The sequence below is a fragment of the Fusarium odoratissimum genome, assembly GCF_000260195.1.
Source record: "Fusarium odoratissimum NRRL 54006 unplaced genomic scaffold supercont1.6, whole genome shotgun sequence".
Classification (NCBI taxonomy): Eukaryota; Fungi; Ascomycota; class Sordariomycetes; order Hypocreales; family Nectriaceae; genus Fusarium; species Fusarium odoratissimum.
Genome location: NW_022158692.1, coordinates 1,164,232 through 1,180,812, shown reverse-complemented (window position 1 = coordinate 1,180,812; position 16,581 = coordinate 1,164,232). Strand labels below are relative to the sequence as shown.

General features: G+C 48.6%; 8 protein-coding genes across 9 annotated transcripts; 6 read left to right on the top strand and 2 right to left on the bottom strand.

The window, feature by feature from the left end:
- Nucleotides 1–161: 161 nt before the first annotated feature.
- FOIG_05053 (uncharacterized protein) lies at nt 162–1,963 on the top strand. 2 transcript variants are annotated; one of them, XM_031203437.1, is made up of 2 exons: nt 181–456; nt 511–1,961. In XM_031203437.1, exons 1-2 carry the CDS (start codon nt 402–404, stop codon nt 1,638–1,640), a joined length of 1,185 nt encoding a protein of 394 aa, XP_031067016.1. In that variant the 5' UTR covers nt 181–401; the 3' UTR covers nt 1,641–1,961. The 2 variants fall into 2 exon arrangements, with proteins under 2 accessions (XP_031067015.1, XP_031067016.1); XM_031203436.1 differs by having other exon boundaries at nt 162–1,963.
- Nucleotides 1,964–2,120: 157 nt separating this feature from the next.
- On the top strand, nt 2,121–3,378 carry FOIG_05052 (uncharacterized protein). The gene is made up of 3 exons (XM_031203435.1): nt 2,121–2,231; nt 2,291–2,471; nt 2,524–3,378. The coding sequence occupies exons 1-3, from the start codon at nt 2,214–2,216 to the stop codon at nt 3,270–3,272; spliced, it is 948 nt and encodes a 315-aa protein (XP_031067014.1). The 5' UTR covers nt 2,121–2,213; the 3' UTR covers nt 3,273–3,378.
- Nucleotides 3,379–3,404: 26 nt separating this feature from the next.
- On the top strand, nt 3,405–5,796 carry FOIG_05051 (uncharacterized protein). The gene is made up of 2 exons (XM_031203434.1): nt 3,405–5,071; nt 5,123–5,796. The coding sequence occupies exons 1-2, from the start codon at nt 4,626–4,628 to the stop codon at nt 5,334–5,336; spliced, it is 660 nt and encodes a 219-aa protein (XP_031067013.1). The 5' UTR covers nt 3,405–4,625; the 3' UTR covers nt 5,337–5,796.
- Nucleotides 5,797–5,822: 26 nt separating this feature from the next.
- On the top strand, nt 5,823–7,811 carry FOIG_05050 (translation initiation factor 3 subunit H). The gene is made up of 3 exons (XM_031203433.1): nt 5,823–6,038; nt 6,131–6,597; nt 6,650–7,811. The coding sequence occupies exons 1-3, from the start codon at nt 5,826–5,828 to the stop codon at nt 7,209–7,211; spliced, it is 1,242 nt and encodes a 413-aa protein (XP_031067012.1). The 5' UTR covers nt 5,823–5,825; the 3' UTR covers nt 7,212–7,811.
- A 404-nt stretch (nt 7,812–8,215) lies between these two features.
- On the top strand, nt 8,216–10,711 carry FOIG_05049 (adenosylhomocysteinase). The gene is made up of 2 exons (XM_031203432.1): nt 8,216–9,488; nt 9,542–10,711. Exons 1-2 carry the CDS (start codon nt 8,588–8,590, stop codon nt 9,988–9,990), a joined length of 1,350 nt encoding a protein of 449 aa, XP_031067011.1. The 5' UTR covers nt 8,216–8,587; the 3' UTR covers nt 9,991–10,711.
- FOIG_05048 (D-3-phosphoglycerate dehydrogenase) lies at nt 10,612–12,257 on the bottom strand. The gene is made up of 4 exons (XM_031203431.1): nt 12,031–12,257; nt 11,735–11,949; nt 11,281–11,684; nt 10,612–11,226 (listed from the first exon to the last, which is right to left on the bottom strand). Exons 1-4 carry the CDS (start codon nt 12,072–12,074, stop codon nt 10,885–10,887), a joined length of 1,005 nt encoding a protein of 334 aa, XP_031067010.1. The 5' UTR covers nt 12,075–12,257; the 3' UTR covers nt 10,612–10,884.
- A 132-nt stretch (nt 12,258–12,389) lies between these two features.
- Nucleotides 12,390–13,540, bottom strand: FOIG_05047 (uncharacterized protein). Its single transcript, XM_031203430.1, has 2 exons — nt 13,058–13,540; nt 12,390–13,005 (listed from the first exon to the last, which is right to left on the bottom strand). Exons 1-2 carry the CDS (start codon nt 13,405–13,407, stop codon nt 12,576–12,578), a joined length of 780 nt encoding a protein of 259 aa, XP_031067009.1. The 5' UTR covers nt 13,408–13,540; the 3' UTR covers nt 12,390–12,575.
- Nucleotides 13,541–14,510: 970 nt separating this feature from the next.
- On the top strand, nt 14,511–16,543 carry FOIG_05046 (uncharacterized protein; the record flags this gene model as incomplete). The annotated part of the gene is made up of 4 exons (XM_031203429.1): nt 14,511–15,301; nt 15,356–15,571; nt 15,616–15,890; nt 15,939–16,543. The coding sequence occupies 4 exons, from the start codon at nt 14,511–14,513 to the stop codon at nt 16,541–16,543; spliced, it is 1,887 nt and encodes a 628-aa protein (XP_031067008.1).
- Nucleotides 16,544–16,581: the final 38 nt, after the last annotated feature.

Here is a 16,581-nt window from a genome sequence, read left to right as displayed (position 1 = left end):
TTGCGGAGATGAGATTCCGGGAAATATTGGAGAAGCATGCAGTGGCTTGAACCATGCACCGCCTCCTTTTATCTTGCATAATTTCACAAGGTATTTGTGGCTTGCCTCTTTGTTCCGAGGAATTGGTTATTGTGAAAGGATATTGGAGGGGCTTGGCCAGTCAAGATTAGATAACAAGTTGGTAAATCGGCGCTCAACAACTTTGTTTCTCCGTTCACGATCCCACTTCTCTCATGACACCCAATTTTTTCTCTTACGATCTCCTTGGCAAAGATGATTTCTCTGTAATTTCTATCAAAGTTTCATCGTCACCAATATCTTAATCCTCCTTCGATCCTCGCTCCAGCCCGTCACTATTCGCATCAATTCTTGTCTCTGGACGATCCACTTTCTAGCCCTCCATGGCTGCACCCTACAATCGACTTGCTACGGCTTCATTGCGAACGCTTGCTAAGGGTTGGTCGCATTGCCCGTACAACACTCGACAATCCGCAATTCTAACTGTGCCAGCTCCCACGCAATCCTGCTCCCGACTCCGTGCTTATCCTCATGCCGCAATGAGTTCGTGCCCTCGTTCCAGACTCTACTCCACCTCGACCGATGCTCCTCGATTCTCTTACCATGTCGCATCTTCCTTCATTGCTAAGGACAGGCCATACGACCCCTCCACTCACGTCTTCCACTTCAACCCATACAATCGAATTCAACCCCCTCGAAACCGTCGACCTTCCGCTCGACCCGAATCTGGGCACGATGCCTTCTTTGTCAGCCGGATCAACGACTCCGGGTCAGTAGCTTTTGGCGTTGCTGATGGTGTTGGGGGCTGGGTAGATTCCGGTGTCGATCCCGCTGATTTCTCACATGGATTTTGCGATTATATGGCATTGGCTGCCCACGAACACCAGACTAGCTCAGGGCCTCCCTTGACAGCAAGACAGTTGATGCAGAAGGGATACGAAGCAATCTGCAACGACAACAGTCTTCGCGCTGGCGGAAGCACAGCGTGTGTCGCTATTGCTGGAGCAGATGGAAACCTGGACGTTGCGAACCTTGGTGATTCCGGCTTCTTGCAACTTCGACTCAATGGAGTTCATACATATTCCGAACCTCAAACACACGCCTTCAATACTCCTTTCCAACTATCTCTCGTACCTCCCAGCGTTGCTGCTCGCATGGCAGCGTTTGGTGGTGCTCAGCTTAGCGACCTTCCCAGGGATGCTGACGTTACCCAACACGCGCTCCGTCACGGCGATATTCTTGTTCTTGCGACCGACGGTGTTCTAGACAATCTCTTTAACCAGGATATTCTACGAATCGCCAGTCGAGTTCTGGTATCCACAGGCGCCTGGGTAATGACTGATGCTGGTGGTGTGCGCGTTGCGGATTCGCTAGAGCCTCTGGTTGAGTTCCCTGAAGCCTCCGAAGGCAAACGAACAGCTACACTCCAGAGCGCACTCGCTACGGAAATCGTGACAGCCGCCAAGCGAGCCAGCGTCAACACAAAACTTGATGGACCATTCGCCAAGGAGGTCCACAAATACTACCCCCAAGAAAACTGGCACGGCGGCAAAGTCGACGATATTTGTGTCGTGGTGGCAGTAGTTAACGAGACGACCCCCGCTGTAAAGAGCAAGCTATGATTTCCTTTGTTATTCGATTTACGGCGCGATTTTATGATAGAGCAGAGGACATCTTATAAAGACGGGAACGCAAGCATTTTGGTGATTTATTATCTTGGGACGTTTTGGAGTCATTGAGTCACATAGACGGCAGGGGAAGCGCCGGCTTGCTTGAATCATGGGGTTGTATATGGGCTGGCGTCAAGAGATGGGATCATGTACATTCTTAATTCTAAAAGTAGTTCTGATTTGTATTATCAGACTTGAGTCCATCAGATAAGATGAGTACGATGTTGAAATCGATATGTAGTTGTTCTTATGATAAATTGGATCACTTATGAGCTATGACAAGGAGCCCACCGACTACAATACTAAAACTATGGTGATGTGCTCATTCAAGGCTATTTTATGTCTTTCACATGCTGTGAACTCGAGACGTTTCCATGATGAGTTGAAGTGCAGGGTAATCCGAGAGTGGATATAAGCACACAACCATGACATCACCAGCTCATGGTGTAAGAGAGCCCATATTTCACTACCAACCTGGAAGAAATTCATCATCACGATACATGCAGCAGGCGTCTGAGGGAAAACATGTCGGAAATATATTTTGTAAGACTGGCTAAATAATCAAGGTTCTGGTCATGATACACTCACTCACACATTCATAGGCTGGTGCTATTGCAGCATTTACAGTAGATGTCTTGGTCTACCCTCTCGATACCATCAAGACTCGTTTGCAGAGTCAAGATTACCTCAAGACATATTCTTACAGCTCGAAAAAGAACATATGGGCTGTACGAGGACTCTACCAAGGGATTGGAAGTGTAGTCCTGGCTACTCTTCCAGCAGGTGTGTAATAGAAGACGGAATATGAGGAATTGCTGGCTTACACAATTCACAGCGGGTCTATTCTTCTCGACATATGAGAGCGCCAAACGCATCATCGGCAATGCGACGCCATTACCACAACCTCTAGTTCACTCAGCAGCCTCGGGTGTGGCAGAGATGGCATCCTGCTTAGTCCTCGCACCAGCAGAGGTCATCAAGCAAAATGCCCAGATGCTGCAAAATGATAGTCATGGGGTTGGACGATCTGGATCTTCTACCTCCTTACAAGCATTCCGTCAGTTGACCGGTGATGGAGTATCACGTCGCCTTTTTACAGGCTACACAGCACTCGTCGCACGAAATTTACCATTCACAGCTCTTCAATTTCCTATATTCGAGCATGTGCGAGCAACATATTGGAAATCGCGAGGCTCCGGTTCTAGGGAGCCGGGGCTGATCGAGACGGGGCTCGCTACGGGTTTAAGTGCCGGAAGTGCGGGATCAATAGCTGCTTTCATAACGACACCGAGTGATGTCGTCAAGACGAGGATGATGTTGAGCGCCGGAAATCAGAGCGAGAATTCGACACAAGGCCAGAGCGAAGTCGCAGCCAAGATGGAGGGAAAGCAACCAAAGAAGGGGGCGTGGACTGTCTCGAGGGAGGTTTACCAAGAGAGGGGAGTGCGGGGATTCTTCCGGGGTGCGGCTCTGCGATCTGGGTGGACGATGCTAGGGAGTGGACTCTATCTGGGGTCGTATGAGATGGCCAAAGTTTGGTTGAGAAGGGGAAAGACAGATGTGGAGGACGATGTTCCGTTGTGATGGTGCGCGATATTAGTTGTGATAGACCAATTAGACATTCAACCATATGTTCTAGCGATTTCTATATCAATTGACTGACATAAAGACCCCAAAGGATTATATCACACAATTACAATAATTATGAAGTTATACAATGATCAACGAGCACGATCGTAGATCGGATGTCGACATCCCCGTGGCTTCTGACGTCTTCAGAAAGTTGTGTGCGACAAGGGAGACTCGTAACCCAGAGAATTCATTCAACAATGCCAGATTATGTCTTCAATAGGGTTAGACTATAACCAGAGGGCACGATGAGAACGAAGATCATGTCCTCCAATTATGCTGCCTCAAAATATGCGTGCAAACGAAGCTTCTCAGAACTCTAAGAGTTGACTTTGACTGAGAGTTTATGACGGTCTTTTTGGCCTGCAGTTTGTAAATCGATCATCTGACGAGTAAGTGCCAACAAAGAGTCATTCTTGTCAAGTGTTCGGCTGACCTCGAATATGTAGTATTGTATCTGTATGGTGTAGTAGTAATTCAAGATGGTCGGTTGGGTCGTACCGTCGGCCATTTTCTTTTTTTAGCGCCAACCGCAGGCACATGTCATTGCAGTTTGGCCTGCGTTAGTCTCACAGCCATTTTGTCAAGGACCCCTGGTTACATAAAGTGTAATTCCTTCTTTGTTCCGACTCTCCGCCTTGTCCTTCCAAGGATGCCCGAAACCGGTGAAATGGTTGACGAAGCGTTCTTCTGGCGGTGAAGGAAGGATCTCGCTCTTTATTTGTAGCCGATCCCGGCATTTCATCATGGTTTGGTGAGAAGTCGCCATAGATACATGTCTCTGATATGCGAGATTCCGGATCTCTCAGAGACAACGAGAATTCCGGTGGACTTCGTTATTCTGCGAAGCCGTTTGTAGTATTCCAGCAAAAACGAGTTGCAGAATTCTCCGATTTTCAAATAGCACGCCTAGCTGACTCGGACAACAAGTCTTGACCGGTCTAGTTCGAGAAGTGCCATTTTTGAGACGCCCGACCATCCGCACTAACAAGCAAGTAACTTCCAGAACTACCGGCAGAAAGACCCTTTGGCAGTCTTCACCGACCCACATGTGTAACTGTCGTCGTCCGGCTCGGATGGTGTCATTTGAGCACGTTATTCAAGGCTTGATTGCCTAAGAGGTTGTAAAGATGTTTCGTGTGCTATAAATTACTGATGACTCGCTGTCGCTGTCGTCGCGCGCTGACTCGTAGTTCCATATGTTCCCCTTCCATCTTCTGCCATTGTGTATCGAGATCCCCAAATCATCTCACTGTCTTGACTGCACACTCGATACTCAACCACACAGCAAAACTCAAATAACCCACAATGGCAACTGCAGATGTGCAAACAGCTCCTGCATCGTCACTCGATGTATTTTCAAAAAGAGCCGCCGAAGTCGAAGTGAGAGAAGTCAGCCTGGAACTCGCAGCCAACCACCGGTATCTTATCCAATCACCATACACGGAACATGCGCATTTGCTTGACCTCGACACTCTTGACAATGAAAATGAGCTCCTCGCACGAGCCTTGAGTCAATTTCGAGTTCTTCGCGACGACTATGCGACAGCCCCATACACAGAATCCTTCAACTGGCCAGAGGTGATCGAAGAAGTGAAACGTCTTGCGGTCGAATCTGGAAAACCCTTCAAAGCAACATCGTTCTATATCGTGGCATTCCGATCACGAATCAAGAAGGAGACCGAATATGCTGACCTTGGCGTTCTCGACAAGGGGGCGCATGCTGAGGCTGTGGCGAGTGGTGGATTCCTGAAGTAAGTTGGAAGTGCATCTTCTGCATGGGTCTATTGTATTGACACGAACAGATACTGGTTTGGAGAACCTGACTCTGAACTGGCCAACTTGGCGACTTGTGTCTGGCGTTCGCGGGAAGATGCCAAGAAGGGTGGTACAGGCCCAGCTCATCGCAAGGCTGCTGGAGCAACTCGCTCCTTGTACGCATTCTGGAAGATTGATCAACATCGACTTATCATTCGGGACAATGCCGAGACCTGGGAGATTATCCCCTGGCAGGATTAGATGACAAGGTTTGAGACTTCTGAAACCTTTTGTTCAAGAAGCTTATGAGGCGTTGGGCGTCGGTCTTGAGGGTTAGAAAAACATGGTACAGAAAAAGAATGGCGTTTGCTCGGAAAAATGATGATTTGCTCTGAAAACGGGCTAGACGGTAGAATGATAAACGAAATAAAACAATAATTGGATTTTAGATTGCTCGTGATATTCTAGCTGATGGCATTGAAGGTCTGTAGAACGTTGAGAACGAGGGCAAGGTGCCACAGCTCAGAACGGACCGCGAAGAGACGCATAAGAGAGATAAATTACACATCCATTCCGTATCATGATATCGAGCGCAATATCGGTAAATTAGAGTAAACAAGGCATCTTTTCTGGCCGTCGTATGCTTGACCTGATGGTGATAATAGAAGATGGTAGATCGGCTTGTAGCGTCAGGCGCGGGATATATAATCTGCCACACCTCACCGCCTAGACATCCCACAACGCCCACAAATGAGTACACGAACGAAAAGTTTCGATATTCCCACCTTCAGAGCCCCGAAGCCTTGCAACACCACCCGCCCTTTTCGCGATCGTAGCGCCGAACCTCTCTCCTTCTCTCGCGGCACCGTGAATACCTCCTCCCGAATTTTTGTCAATATGGCGGACGCTCCCAATGATGCGCCTGTTGCTGCGCCTTTCCAGGCCGTTCAAGTCGAGGCTCTGGTGAGTTGAATATGCCCCACCTTTTGGTCTTTGAGACCCCCTCTTGAAGTACGAGTAAAGAGTAATGGGACTGACCTCAGTCGGTGGTGTAGGTTATCATGAAGATTGCCAAGCACTGCTCTTCGGCTTTCCCTTCTGTTGCAACTGGAGCTATTGTTGGTATGGAGAACGAGGGTCTCCTCGAGGTCACCAACACGTTCCCTTTCCCTACCGTCGACCCCGCTACGACCGATAGCCACCAGAACGATGCTTCGCAGATCGCTGCTGCTGCTCCCCGACAGAAGAACAACATTCACTACCAAAATGAGATGATCCGACATCTCAAGGAGGTCAACGTCGACGCCAACAACGTTGGCTGGTACACAAGTGCCACCATGGGCAACTTTGTCAACTTGAACTTCATCGAGAATCAGTTCCACTACCAAAGCGCCAACGAGAACACTGTCGCCCTCGTCCACGATGCTAGCAAGAGCTCTCAGGGCAACTTGACCTTCCGGGCTTTCCGCCTGTCCCCTGCTTTCATGAGCGCCTACAAGGAGGGCAAGTTCACAACCGAGAGGTACGATGATGTTATTGCCACGACCGGAGACAGAGATACTGACCAGTAACAGCTTGCAAAAGTCTAAGCTCACCTTCAAGGATATCCTCACCGAGGTCCCTGTCAACGTCCACAACTCTCACCTCCTCACAACCTTCCTCCACCAGATTCCTTCCGCTCCCGTGAAGGGCGAGATTGAGCAACCCTCATCGCTGGATGACCTCAACCGCAACGCTCTCGAGCCTCCTCTGTACCCCTCTATCGACAACCTCGACCTTGCGATCGACCCCTTCCTCGAGAAGACCTGCGATCTTCTGCTCGAGAGCATCGAGTCTCACTATACCGACCTCAACAACTTCCAATTCTACCAGCGACAACTCGGTCGTGAGCAGACCAAGATTACACAATGGCAGACCAAGCGCAAGGCTGAGAACGCCCAACGTGCTGCTGCCAAGCAGGCTCCTCTTCCCGAGGATGAGTGGCAGCGACTGTTCAAGCTTCCCCAGGAGCCCAGCAGACTGGAGGGTATGCTAAACGCGAAGCAGGTGGAGCAATACAGCAAGCAGGTGGATGGATTCACAGCCAACGTCAGTGCCAAGATGTTTGCCGTGCGGGAGAACTTGATGCCAAAATAGATGGAGGACGAGCGAGACGGGGATTTCAAAAAGTCTCGAGGGATTTCAGGAATACGAGACGCTCAGTGATGGTTTGCATTGGCGGCGTTCCGGACAATGTCGAATAATATCGAGTGCTGGTCTAGATTTTAAAGCGTTGAGAGAAAGAGAGGAGCACTTGATGAGCACATGATGGGCCAGCCTGACGTTGATGTGTTGATGTTGAAGAGTCACGAAGAGATGGACACGACTGTAGCATTGCCTTGGTCATAAAAAGCTGGCTTCGTAGATAGCGCCTGCAAACAAGTTCTCAAAGTCTGAGAGCATTGAAACAATTTTACGTTTAGAAGTTTATTGGTACCGTCGCTTTGTTGTTTTGTCTTTCAGTGAACTCGGCAAATAATCTCGGGATTTGAAGTGGTTCATGGTTGATCCAAGACCAGGGTTTCATGGTATAAATATCTCATCTCATACACGCCGAAAAGATATATGAGACGAAGTGATGAGTCTGGTACCATCCTGAGTCTTATAACGAGACCAAAGAGGTGCCTCCGAGCTGACTCTCCCCTCAGAATATTCGGATATACAGATTAGTCGGTATGTTTGTAGCTTGCAGACGATCAATGACCCGTAGTGTTCGCGTGAAGCGGTGCTCGGCTTCCGAGCGGGGAATATCAAGGGTCAAGGTCAGCCAAAGCTGCATCTGTACGAAGCAAGTTATGCACAGTCGGAGTGATCAATCGATGAGCAGATAGTCGCTATAGACAGTAAAAAAGAAGTCTAATTATTTGCCCACTCACTGAATGAGAAAAATCAACGTGGTCCCCTTCTCACTAGTCCCGTATTCGTACCAAGACCTGGAGGAGCTTCCCATCATGAGAAAGCTCCTCTTTATTTTTTCCTCTGGTGGATTCTCCGAGTCCCTGAGATCCACTCTTACTCGGAGGTACCTTTTGGCGCTTCAAACCGCCAGGTTCTCGAGGGTACCAGGTTCAGTGCCCAGCCAACCACCCGCTTACAAGTACCTAGCCTGAAGATCGACTGGACTCGGAGTGCATTTCTGCTCTGCCCCGCCTCAAAATTGCTGGGCCTCAATGGCAGAAGAAAATTCTGCCCCTCATTTTGCCGTCCATCGACTTCACCGCCCGCGAAAAAAACCCCACTGACACTGCTGGGCCCTGGTCAACCCCTCCCCCTCCAGGCCCCTCCAGAGGCTCTCAGCCCATAGAAGCAGTTCTCTCTGCCCCGCCCAATGTTATCTCGTTGTTGATTCTACAACCTACATATTCTTCCTCTTCCCATTCAACTTTTTCAGTCCCTTCTTCTTCTCTTTCTATTCTCTCTTCTTCCTTCTCCTCTCATCCATCCTTTCATCCCTTCCTCCACATCCATTCATCATGTCTGCTCCCGCCCACAAGTTCAAGGTCGCTGACCTTTCTCTGGCCGCCTTTGGCCGCAAGGAGATTGAGCTCGCTGAGAATGAGATGCCCGGTCTCATGCAGACCCGAGCCAAGTATGCTGCCGACCAGCCTCTCGCCGGTGCCCGCATTGCTGGCTGCCTTCACATGACCATCCAGACCGCCGTCCTCATCGAGACCCTTACTGCTCTCGGTGCTGAGGTTACCTGGACCAGCTGCAACATTTTCAGCACCCAGGACCACGCCGCTGCTGCCATTGCCGCCGCCGGTGTCCCCGTCTTCGCCTGGAAGGGTGAGACCGAGGAGGAGTACAACTGGTGCCTCGAGCAGCAGCTCACTGCCTTCAAGGACAACAAGAAGCTCAACCTCATCCTCGACGACGGTGGTGACCTGACCACCCTTGTTCACCAGAAGTACCCTGAGATGCTCAAGGACTGCTTCGGTGTCTCTGAGGAGACCACCACCGGTGTCCACCACCTTTACCGCATGCTCAAGGATGGCAAGCTCCTTGTCCCCGCCATCAACGTCAACGACTCAGTCACCAAGTCCAAGTTCGACAACCTTTACGGCTGCCGTGAGTCCCTTGTCGACGGTATCAAGCGTGCTACCGATGTCATGATTGCTGGCAAGGTCGCCGTCGTTGCCGGTTTCGGTGATGTCGGTAAGGGTTGCGCCATGGCCCTCCACGGCATGGGTGCCCGCGTCCTCGTTACCGAGATTGACCCCATCAACGCTCTCCAGGCTGCTATGGCCGGTTACCAAGTCACCACCATGGAGAAGGCCGCCAAGGTCGGTCAAATCTTCGTCACCACCACCGGTTGCCGTGATATCCTCACTGGCGAGCACTTCGAGGCTATGCCCAACGACGCCATCGTCTGCAGTAAGTTATATCACTCTTTCACTCAATGATTCATCACTGACATTGGTAAACAGACATTGGTCACTTCGATATCGAGATTGACGTTGCTTGGCTCAAGGCCAACGCCAGCTCTGTCCAGAACATCAAGCCCCAGGTTGACCGTTTCCTCATGCCCAACGGCCGTCACATCATCCTCCTTGCTGAGGGTCGTCTCGTCAACCTTGGCTGTGCTACTGGCCACTCTTCTTTCGTTATGTCTTGCTCTTTCACCAACCAGGTCCTTGCCCAGATCATGCTGTACAAGGCCGCCGACAAGGCTTGGGGTGAGAAGTACGTCGAGTTCGCCAAGACCGACAAGCTCGACGTTGGTGTCTATGTCCTCCCCAAGATCCTCGATGAGGAGGTCGCCCGTCTCCACCTTGACCACTGCCAGGCTGAGCTCAGCACCCTCAGCAAGGTCCAGGCTGAGTACCTCGGCCTCACCGTTGAGGGTCCCTTCAAGGCCGATATCTACCGCTACTAAGCGTGTGTAATCAATACCCAGGATCCTTCAACTGGATTCCTACGTGTAACGAACTTTTCCCTCTTCTGTCGACATGACAATCGGCAAAATTCTAGTTTCAACAGCATGAACTTGCATGGCATATGGGTTGGGAGAGTTACAAGGACATCTGCGGTTTTCTGATTTTTTTTTCTCTTCTCTTCTTTGTTTCTGCTTATTTGGGTTACTTCTCTAAATTATCAAAGAGAAGACTCCTCGCAGGGTGCAGGGAGGGGCAAAAAAATCTTGCTTTTTCAACAAAATGGCGTTGGCTTTTTTGCTAATCATGATTCCCCCCTTCGAGATTATAAAAATGGATGATGAATGGAATGAATTGGACGGATATGACCAAGACGAGGCCTCCCCCATAGGGATGGATGAGATAGTAACTCGATACAGGCAGGCCCGTCAACCGTGGCCAGGATAGAGTAGAACTTCAAAAGGAGATATTCTGACTCTAACACTTGATTCTCATGTGATTCTTTCATAATGATATCCTCTGACTATCTACTGTGTAAAGGTTTGGTCACTTCCACGTAGCCTTGGGGTGAAGCCGTCACGTATTGCTTGTGCTCTAGGTTTATTTTGGGTTTGTTGTTTTACCGGGCTTGTTTTAATCGTTGAGTTGTTTCAATTTAAGGTAGCCAACTATAAGTCAATTAAGCAGATATAAGGTCATTTGCAATCTATCATCCGACCTAGTGTAAGAAGAGATGAAAGACTTTTATCCCAAGTACTCAAAGTCTTAGATCAGCTTGGGATGTGTGTATAACACAATAGAGCTTCATTTGGGCTATCTATTTTTTGTTCGCCCATTCTATACTTTCCGAGCCTCTTTACACCGCTAAGGCTATGATGTGCAGACAGAGTTACCGTCTATTGCAGATCCTTCTGCTCAGAAACGATACTCTTCAACTTTCCTTCTGTCACTGCAAGGCGAACATTGTCCATAGCCCAAGCCTCCATCAGTCTCTCGGTCTCTACAGTCCACGTTCCCATGTGTGGAACAAGCAAGACGTTCTTATTCTTCAAGAGCCCTGGGTGAACCTCTGGTTCGTTCTCAAAGACATCAAGACCAGCACTGGCAACTTGTCCTGATTCAAGAGCTTCCACGAGAGCAGCTTCGTCCATCACTGCACCACGAGCGGTGTTGACGATTACAATGCCACGCTTCATAATGTCGAATTGAGGTTTTGCGATAGTATGTCGGGTTTTGGGCTGTAAACAGTCAGTTCAGAATCCCGAGAATATCCCAATCATGCCTGGACTCACGTTCAGGGGTAAGTTGAGACTCAACACATCACTGTCTTTAAGAAGTGTCTCGAAGTCAACATATTCAGCACCGTCCTCTAGATCAGGCGATAAACGGCTGCGGTTGTGATATCTCACAGTCATGCCAAAAGCGCGGGCTTTGCGTGCAACATTACGACCAATGCCTCCCATGCCCAGAATGCCTAGCACTTTGCCTTGGGGATCATGACCAAGCGATGGTGGAGGGTTACCCCGCCAAGTTCCCTCTCGTAGAGTGAAGATGGAGGATGAGATATTTCTCAAGGCGCCGATGAGAAGAAAGATAGTGATGTCAGCCGTGGCATCGTCTACAGCTGTGGGTGTGTTTGAGACGCGGATACCACGAGAAGTGCACTCTGAGACATGAATTTGGTCATATCCGGCGCCTAGAGTAGTTCCTTAGTAAATCTAGTCATGGTAGACTCCGAGAACTTACCATTATGACAAATAAACTTGAGAGACTCGGGCAACACATCCAGTAACTCAGCATCAAAGAGTCCAGTGATGTCAACAGACTTGCTTGTGCGGTAGATAGCCTTGACTCCATCGAAAGCACCAGACTTGGTCTCTTCTATAAAGGCAGATCGCTCAGTGGACTTTGGGTAGACAGGTTCCACGATCTTACAGAGCGAGGCAAACTCCTCATGAGCTCTAGAGCAACATGTTAACTACGACACCCATGAAAGAAGAACAGAAAATGTTCATGTTCCTTGAGGTAGGAACAGAACTTACTGTTTGGTGCTGCCTAGGAAGAGAACCTTGGGTTTATCTGCCATATTGAACAATTTTGAAGAATATCGAGAATGGGGAAAAGGATTGAGGCTTTGGAGATCCTTGAAATGGGTTTATATCTATCACAATATCGAGTCAGATCTCTCTTGTCCGGTCGGACTATCAAAGGACCTTCGGCTTTCAGGCCGACAGACAATGCATCCCGATCCAAGGACATACAATGTCCGTCTATGGCGGGGTGACGTGGGGGCGGGGGCGGGGTGTGCTCTGTTGAGTCCTTGAAGTTGTTGTTAAAAGGCGCCATTGAGAGTTCTTTAACCATGAAAACCAGTATGAAGACACGACTAGAGAATATTTGAGTGGGAGGAGTTTGTTAGAGAAAGGCGAATTGAACTGATTCACATCAGTTCAAGCTGGCAAAAGCGGTATGTTATGCGCAAATTTGATTTCAGACACTAGAAAATCTATCGGTTAAGGTGAACCATGACACTGTTTATACAACTCCAACCCGCCTGACTCCAACCAACACCCAATGCACCCAAATTTTACATGAGCAATCTCCAAGCACCAAGTAGCAGCGCCGCGAAACCGGTGCACACACCCATAAGCCACTGGAGTGTCTGGAACTTGACCTGCTCGAGCTTCTCCCTCAGCGCAGCAACCTCCTGCTCAATCTTTGTCTCCGTCTCCTTGATCTTGAGCTCCTGGCCCACAGCCTCCTCCCTAATACGGCCCTTTTCTAAGTTAAGGTCGAGGCGCACGCTAGCTTGTGTACGGCTGATCTCGTCGCGCAGTCGGTTGCTGAGCTTGGCAATGTCGTTTGTCAATCGTTCGTGTGCTGTACGCGTCGTGTTGGATTCGGTGGAATCGGCGGAGAGAAGCTCGGAACGCAGCTTGGCAAAGTCGACCTTTTGAGTGTACGTTGCTTTTGCTGCATCTTCGCGGAGTACCATTGTTCGGGTGAGATTTTGGATACTGTATGGTCAGTTAGTATGGACATAGTATATGTTCAAACGATAGAGCACACCTCTCTTCAATAACATCGTTCAGCACCTTCATCATCGCAGCCGACTGCTCCTCAGTGAACCCTTCACCCTGTAATCGCTTAACAAACTTGAGCGTATCGAAGTGATGATCTCGTTGTCTGATAGTTGTCGCATGGAATGCTCGTTTTATGATAGGACTTTCAGCTTGAGGAGAGCGACGTCTAGGAACAGGACCAGCCTGGATTGATGCAAATGACCTCCTTTGATCGCTAGAAGGGATAGAGGCAAATGGCCTGGTCGCCCTTGATACGGAGAGCGGAGCGCCCCAGCTGAGACGAGGAAGAAGGAATCGAGGCAGCATCTCTGCTGCTGCGACAGAAGGAACTGCCATGTTGATATTTGCCGGGTTGACTATGGTTATTGGGAACTGCGATGTCGGCGATGAGGATGGAGTTGAGAAGAAATCTACAAGGTAAAGTGACCCGAGATACGCTTGTGACGTTAGTTAATTGAGAAGAGCGGGAAACACCGGCTTTGATTGGCCCCTGGAGCTAAGATATGTCCAACCAATTATATATCGTGTTGGTTGACATTACGACCAATTAAGGGAAGGCGGATTTGGCTTGTAATGTAACCCTGAGATCTGATACCAGGAAAGCAAACGACGAAAGATATTGTTGTCCCCTATTCTTTAGATAAGATTGATGTTGCTTGAATAGATCGTCTTGAATTCAATTTGAGAGAAAATATTCCTCCTTCAAGTCACATCGCTTGTTCGTCTGCTTTAAACATCCTAAAGTTTGCAAGGGCTAACCATGCTTGTGTAACGGGTTGTGCTGGTAGAAGTAACCATACGGTAATGTCGATCAAGCAAATCGTTTATATCCGACCTACATAGTGTAAACTGAGAAGCCCTGAAAAAAGTCTAGAAATAGCGAAATAAATGTCAAATATTGGTGTATAAGAGTCTCAACGGGGAGATCAGTTAGTATCTAACTACACAGGATGAAAAGTTTCCTATAAGTCATGCTCGTGAGAGATAAGTCTACTGCTAGTGAATTCTCCGGCGTATAGACTACTCTGTAGGCTGGCCAGACTCCGTAGGGATCTGACTATGAGAACAGAATCATTCACGTCACATATTGGAAATCAGCACGGAGACATTCTGATTGATAATACATGATAACCTGGCTAAATCTCCTCGAATCAATGGCTTCATCGATTGCACTTCGGATCATCATAGAATTGCGACTGCCTGGATATAGTAATACGGATTTAATCGAATTCCGAACTCCGTTATCTTTACCCCCCGGCATTCCCTAACTCCGGTCTCCTTCAATTCCCATGCCAAAACCCTTCAAAACTGATTCTCGAATTCCTATCAGCCCTACTGCGCAACCGGAATTTGTTCATCACTTCTTTGTTTGTTTGTTTGTTTGTTTGTTTGTTTACGTACGCGAGATCTCTTGGCGCAGCAATTACACAACCAAAGCCATGGCACCACCCGAACTGTCAGGCTCTGCAGCCTCTAGTACGACAGGGACTCCCGCTGGCTATGGAAGAGCTTGCACTGCATGTCAAAGAGCTAAATGCAAGTGTATCTTGAGAGCTTCTGGCCAGGATTGTGAAAGATGCCATCGTCTTGGCAAGTCATGTCAGCCAATGGCAACCTCGCGAAAACGAGTTGCGAAAAAGTCAACGTCTTCTAGAACCGCTCAACTTGAAGAGAAACTTGAAGACCTCGTCACTATTCTGCGCGCTTCTCAGCCGTCAAATGGACATTTGCACTCCGCAGGTCCCGGTGACTCCAGCCCCTTGATGAACTCCTCCAACATGGGTCACCTCACTAGCCGGTTAGAATCACTAGCAACTGCTGCAGCTTCCTCTTCCTCCTCAGAAAGTTATCCTCGTCCGTATACTGTGCCTCCTAATTATGATTCAAGAAGCACAGCCAATACTCACCCCAATACCTCCCCATCCAGCATTGGTGAAGATCCCTCCACCTCGTTTGATCCCACCCCAGAAGAGGCCGAAATGTATCTGGCAAAATTCCAACAATGGCTGAAGAACTTTCCTTGCATGATTTTACCACATGATATAACAGCCGCGGCTCTCCGGAAAGAGAAGCCATTCCTGTGGTTATGTATCATGAACATCACCTCTATGTGTGTTGAGCAGCAGATGAAGATGAAAGATCAAGTTCGCCAAGAAATCGCCACGAGAATTATCATAAACCATGAGAGATCTATGGACTGCCTTCAGGGACTCATATGTTACATTTCATGGTTAGTTGATCACTAAGCTTCTCGTCGAAGCATGTTCTGACGCTAGCTATCTAGGGCTGCCACCACTTCAAGTCCAGGCAGGCCGTTTATCATCACATTTTGCCAAATGGCTGTCCTACTTGCATATGATCTTGGTCTTACCAAAGCCCCTGTTGAAGAACAGTACTTCACAATATGTTTCAAGATGTGGGGAGGACGACCCCCTCCACCTCGGCTACGCACTCAAGAAGAAAGGCGAGCTGTTGTGTCACTGTGGTTTTTAACTTCAGTGTAAGTGGCATTCCCTCAGTTTATAATCTTACTGACCCGTATAGCATGTCATCATTTGTCGGCAAGATGGATCCTCTTCAATGGACACCACATATGAGTGATTGCCTGGAAGCTCTCGAAAGAGACAAACTATGTCCATCTGACGAGCTTCTGGTCGCATTTGTCAGGTATCAGCTTGTCGCAGACGAGGCACAGAAACTACTCGTTCGGGATGTTATGGGCGAGTCATCTTCGGCGCCCACGTATGTTTTCAGAAGGAGTTTACTTGCCAAACTTCAAGCAGTCCGAGACGGATTACCAGCGAATATGCCTATAACCCGTAAGTCTGATATGCATTCTTGGCGCAAAGCATACTGACAGATTCCAGCGGTTTTGCAAGCACATTCGCTCGCGACAGAGGTTCAAATCAACTCCGTCGGACTCTTTATGCAAAACATCCCAGTCAATCAGCGAATCGAAAGCATGTATTCTTGCCTTCAAGCAATAAGATCATGGTACGACGTTTTCTTTGGCATATCTCCAGAAGATGTTCCAGGAGCACCTTTTGCAATCTATATCCAGCTGTCACAGGTTCAGATCGCCCTCTATCGACTTACTACTTCTGAGGATCCTGCTTGGGACAAGGAGCTTGTCCGAAATACAGCAGACTTACTTGTACTACTGGACCAAGTCGTTGAATTCTTCACACGGCTGGATTCTGTCTACAAGATGAAAGCAAGTCAAGGTGAAGAAACGGTGTTTGTTATGGGGGCTAAGATTATGAACAACATTCGAATTTCATGGGAACCTACACTATCACGGCACCTCAGAAATGCATCTTCGATACCGACAAATCAAGGAGCAGGTGCACCAGTGCCAACACCTCCTCCACCTTCAACGGTTCAGGCATCCATGGAGATGGTGAACATTAATATGATCGATTTTGGCGATGTAACTTGGATGGGCGACGTTTTTGGGCCATGGGAGTTTTAGTATCTTGACGCATGGATACCGGGAAATAATATTGCACC

Excerpts from the sequence above, each read along its gene's own strand:
- FOIG_05053 (XM_031203436.1), top strand. The coding sequence starts at position 402 with ATGGCTGCACCCTACAATCGACTTGCTACGGCTTCATTGCGAACGCTT.
- FOIG_05052 (XM_031203435.1), top strand. Across the intron at positions 2,472-2,523 it reads CCTGGCTACTCTTCCAGCAG|CGGGTCTATTCTTCTCGACA; the intron begins GTGTGTAATAGA and ends CACAATTCACAG.
- FOIG_05051 (XM_031203434.1), top strand. The coding sequence starts at position 4,626 with ATGGCAACTGCAGATGTGCAAACAGCTCCTGCATCGTCACTCGATGTA. Across the intron at positions 5,072-5,122 it reads GCGAGTGGTGGATTCCTGAA|ATACTGGTTTGGAGAACCTG; the intron begins GTAAGTTGGAAG and ends TGACACGAACAG.
- FOIG_05050 (XM_031203433.1), top strand. The coding sequence starts at position 5,826 with ATGAGTACACGAACGAAAAGTTTCGATATTCCCACCTTCAGAGCCCCG. Across the intron at positions 6,039-6,130 it reads CCGTTCAAGTCGAGGCTCTG|GTTATCATGAAGATTGCCAA; the intron begins GTGAGTTGAATA and ends TCGGTGGTGTAG. Across the intron at positions 6,598-6,649 it reads GGCAAGTTCACAACCGAGAG|CTTGCAAAAGTCTAAGCTCA; the intron begins GTACGATGATGT and ends GACCAGTAACAG.
- FOIG_05049 (XM_031203432.1), top strand. The coding sequence starts at position 8,588 with ATGTCTGCTCCCGCCCACAAGTTCAAGGTCGCTGACCTTTCTCTGGCC. Across the intron at positions 9,489-9,541 it reads CAACGACGCCATCGTCTGCA|ACATTGGTCACTTCGATATC; the intron begins GTAAGTTATATC and ends ATTGGTAAACAG.
- FOIG_05048 (XM_031203431.1), bottom strand. The coding sequence starts at position 12,074 with ATGGCAGATAAACCCAAGGTTCTCTTCCTAGGCAGCACCAAACA. Across the intron at positions 11,685-11,734 it reads CAAGTTTATTTGTCATAATG|GCGCCGGATATGACCAAATT; the intron begins GTAAGTTCTCGG and ends GAACTACTCTAG. Across the intron at positions 11,227-11,280 it reads GTCTCAACTTACCCCTGAAC|CCCAAAACCCGACATACTAT; the intron begins GTGAGTCCAGGC and ends GACTGTTTACAG.
- FOIG_05047 (XM_031203430.1), bottom strand. The coding sequence starts at position 13,407 with ATGGCAGTTCCTTCTGTCGCAGCAGCAGAGATGCTGCCTCGATTCCTT. Across the intron at positions 13,006-13,057 it reads AACGATGTTATTGAAGAGAG|TATCCAAAATCTCACCCGAA; the intron begins GTGTGCTCTATC and ends CTGACCATACAG.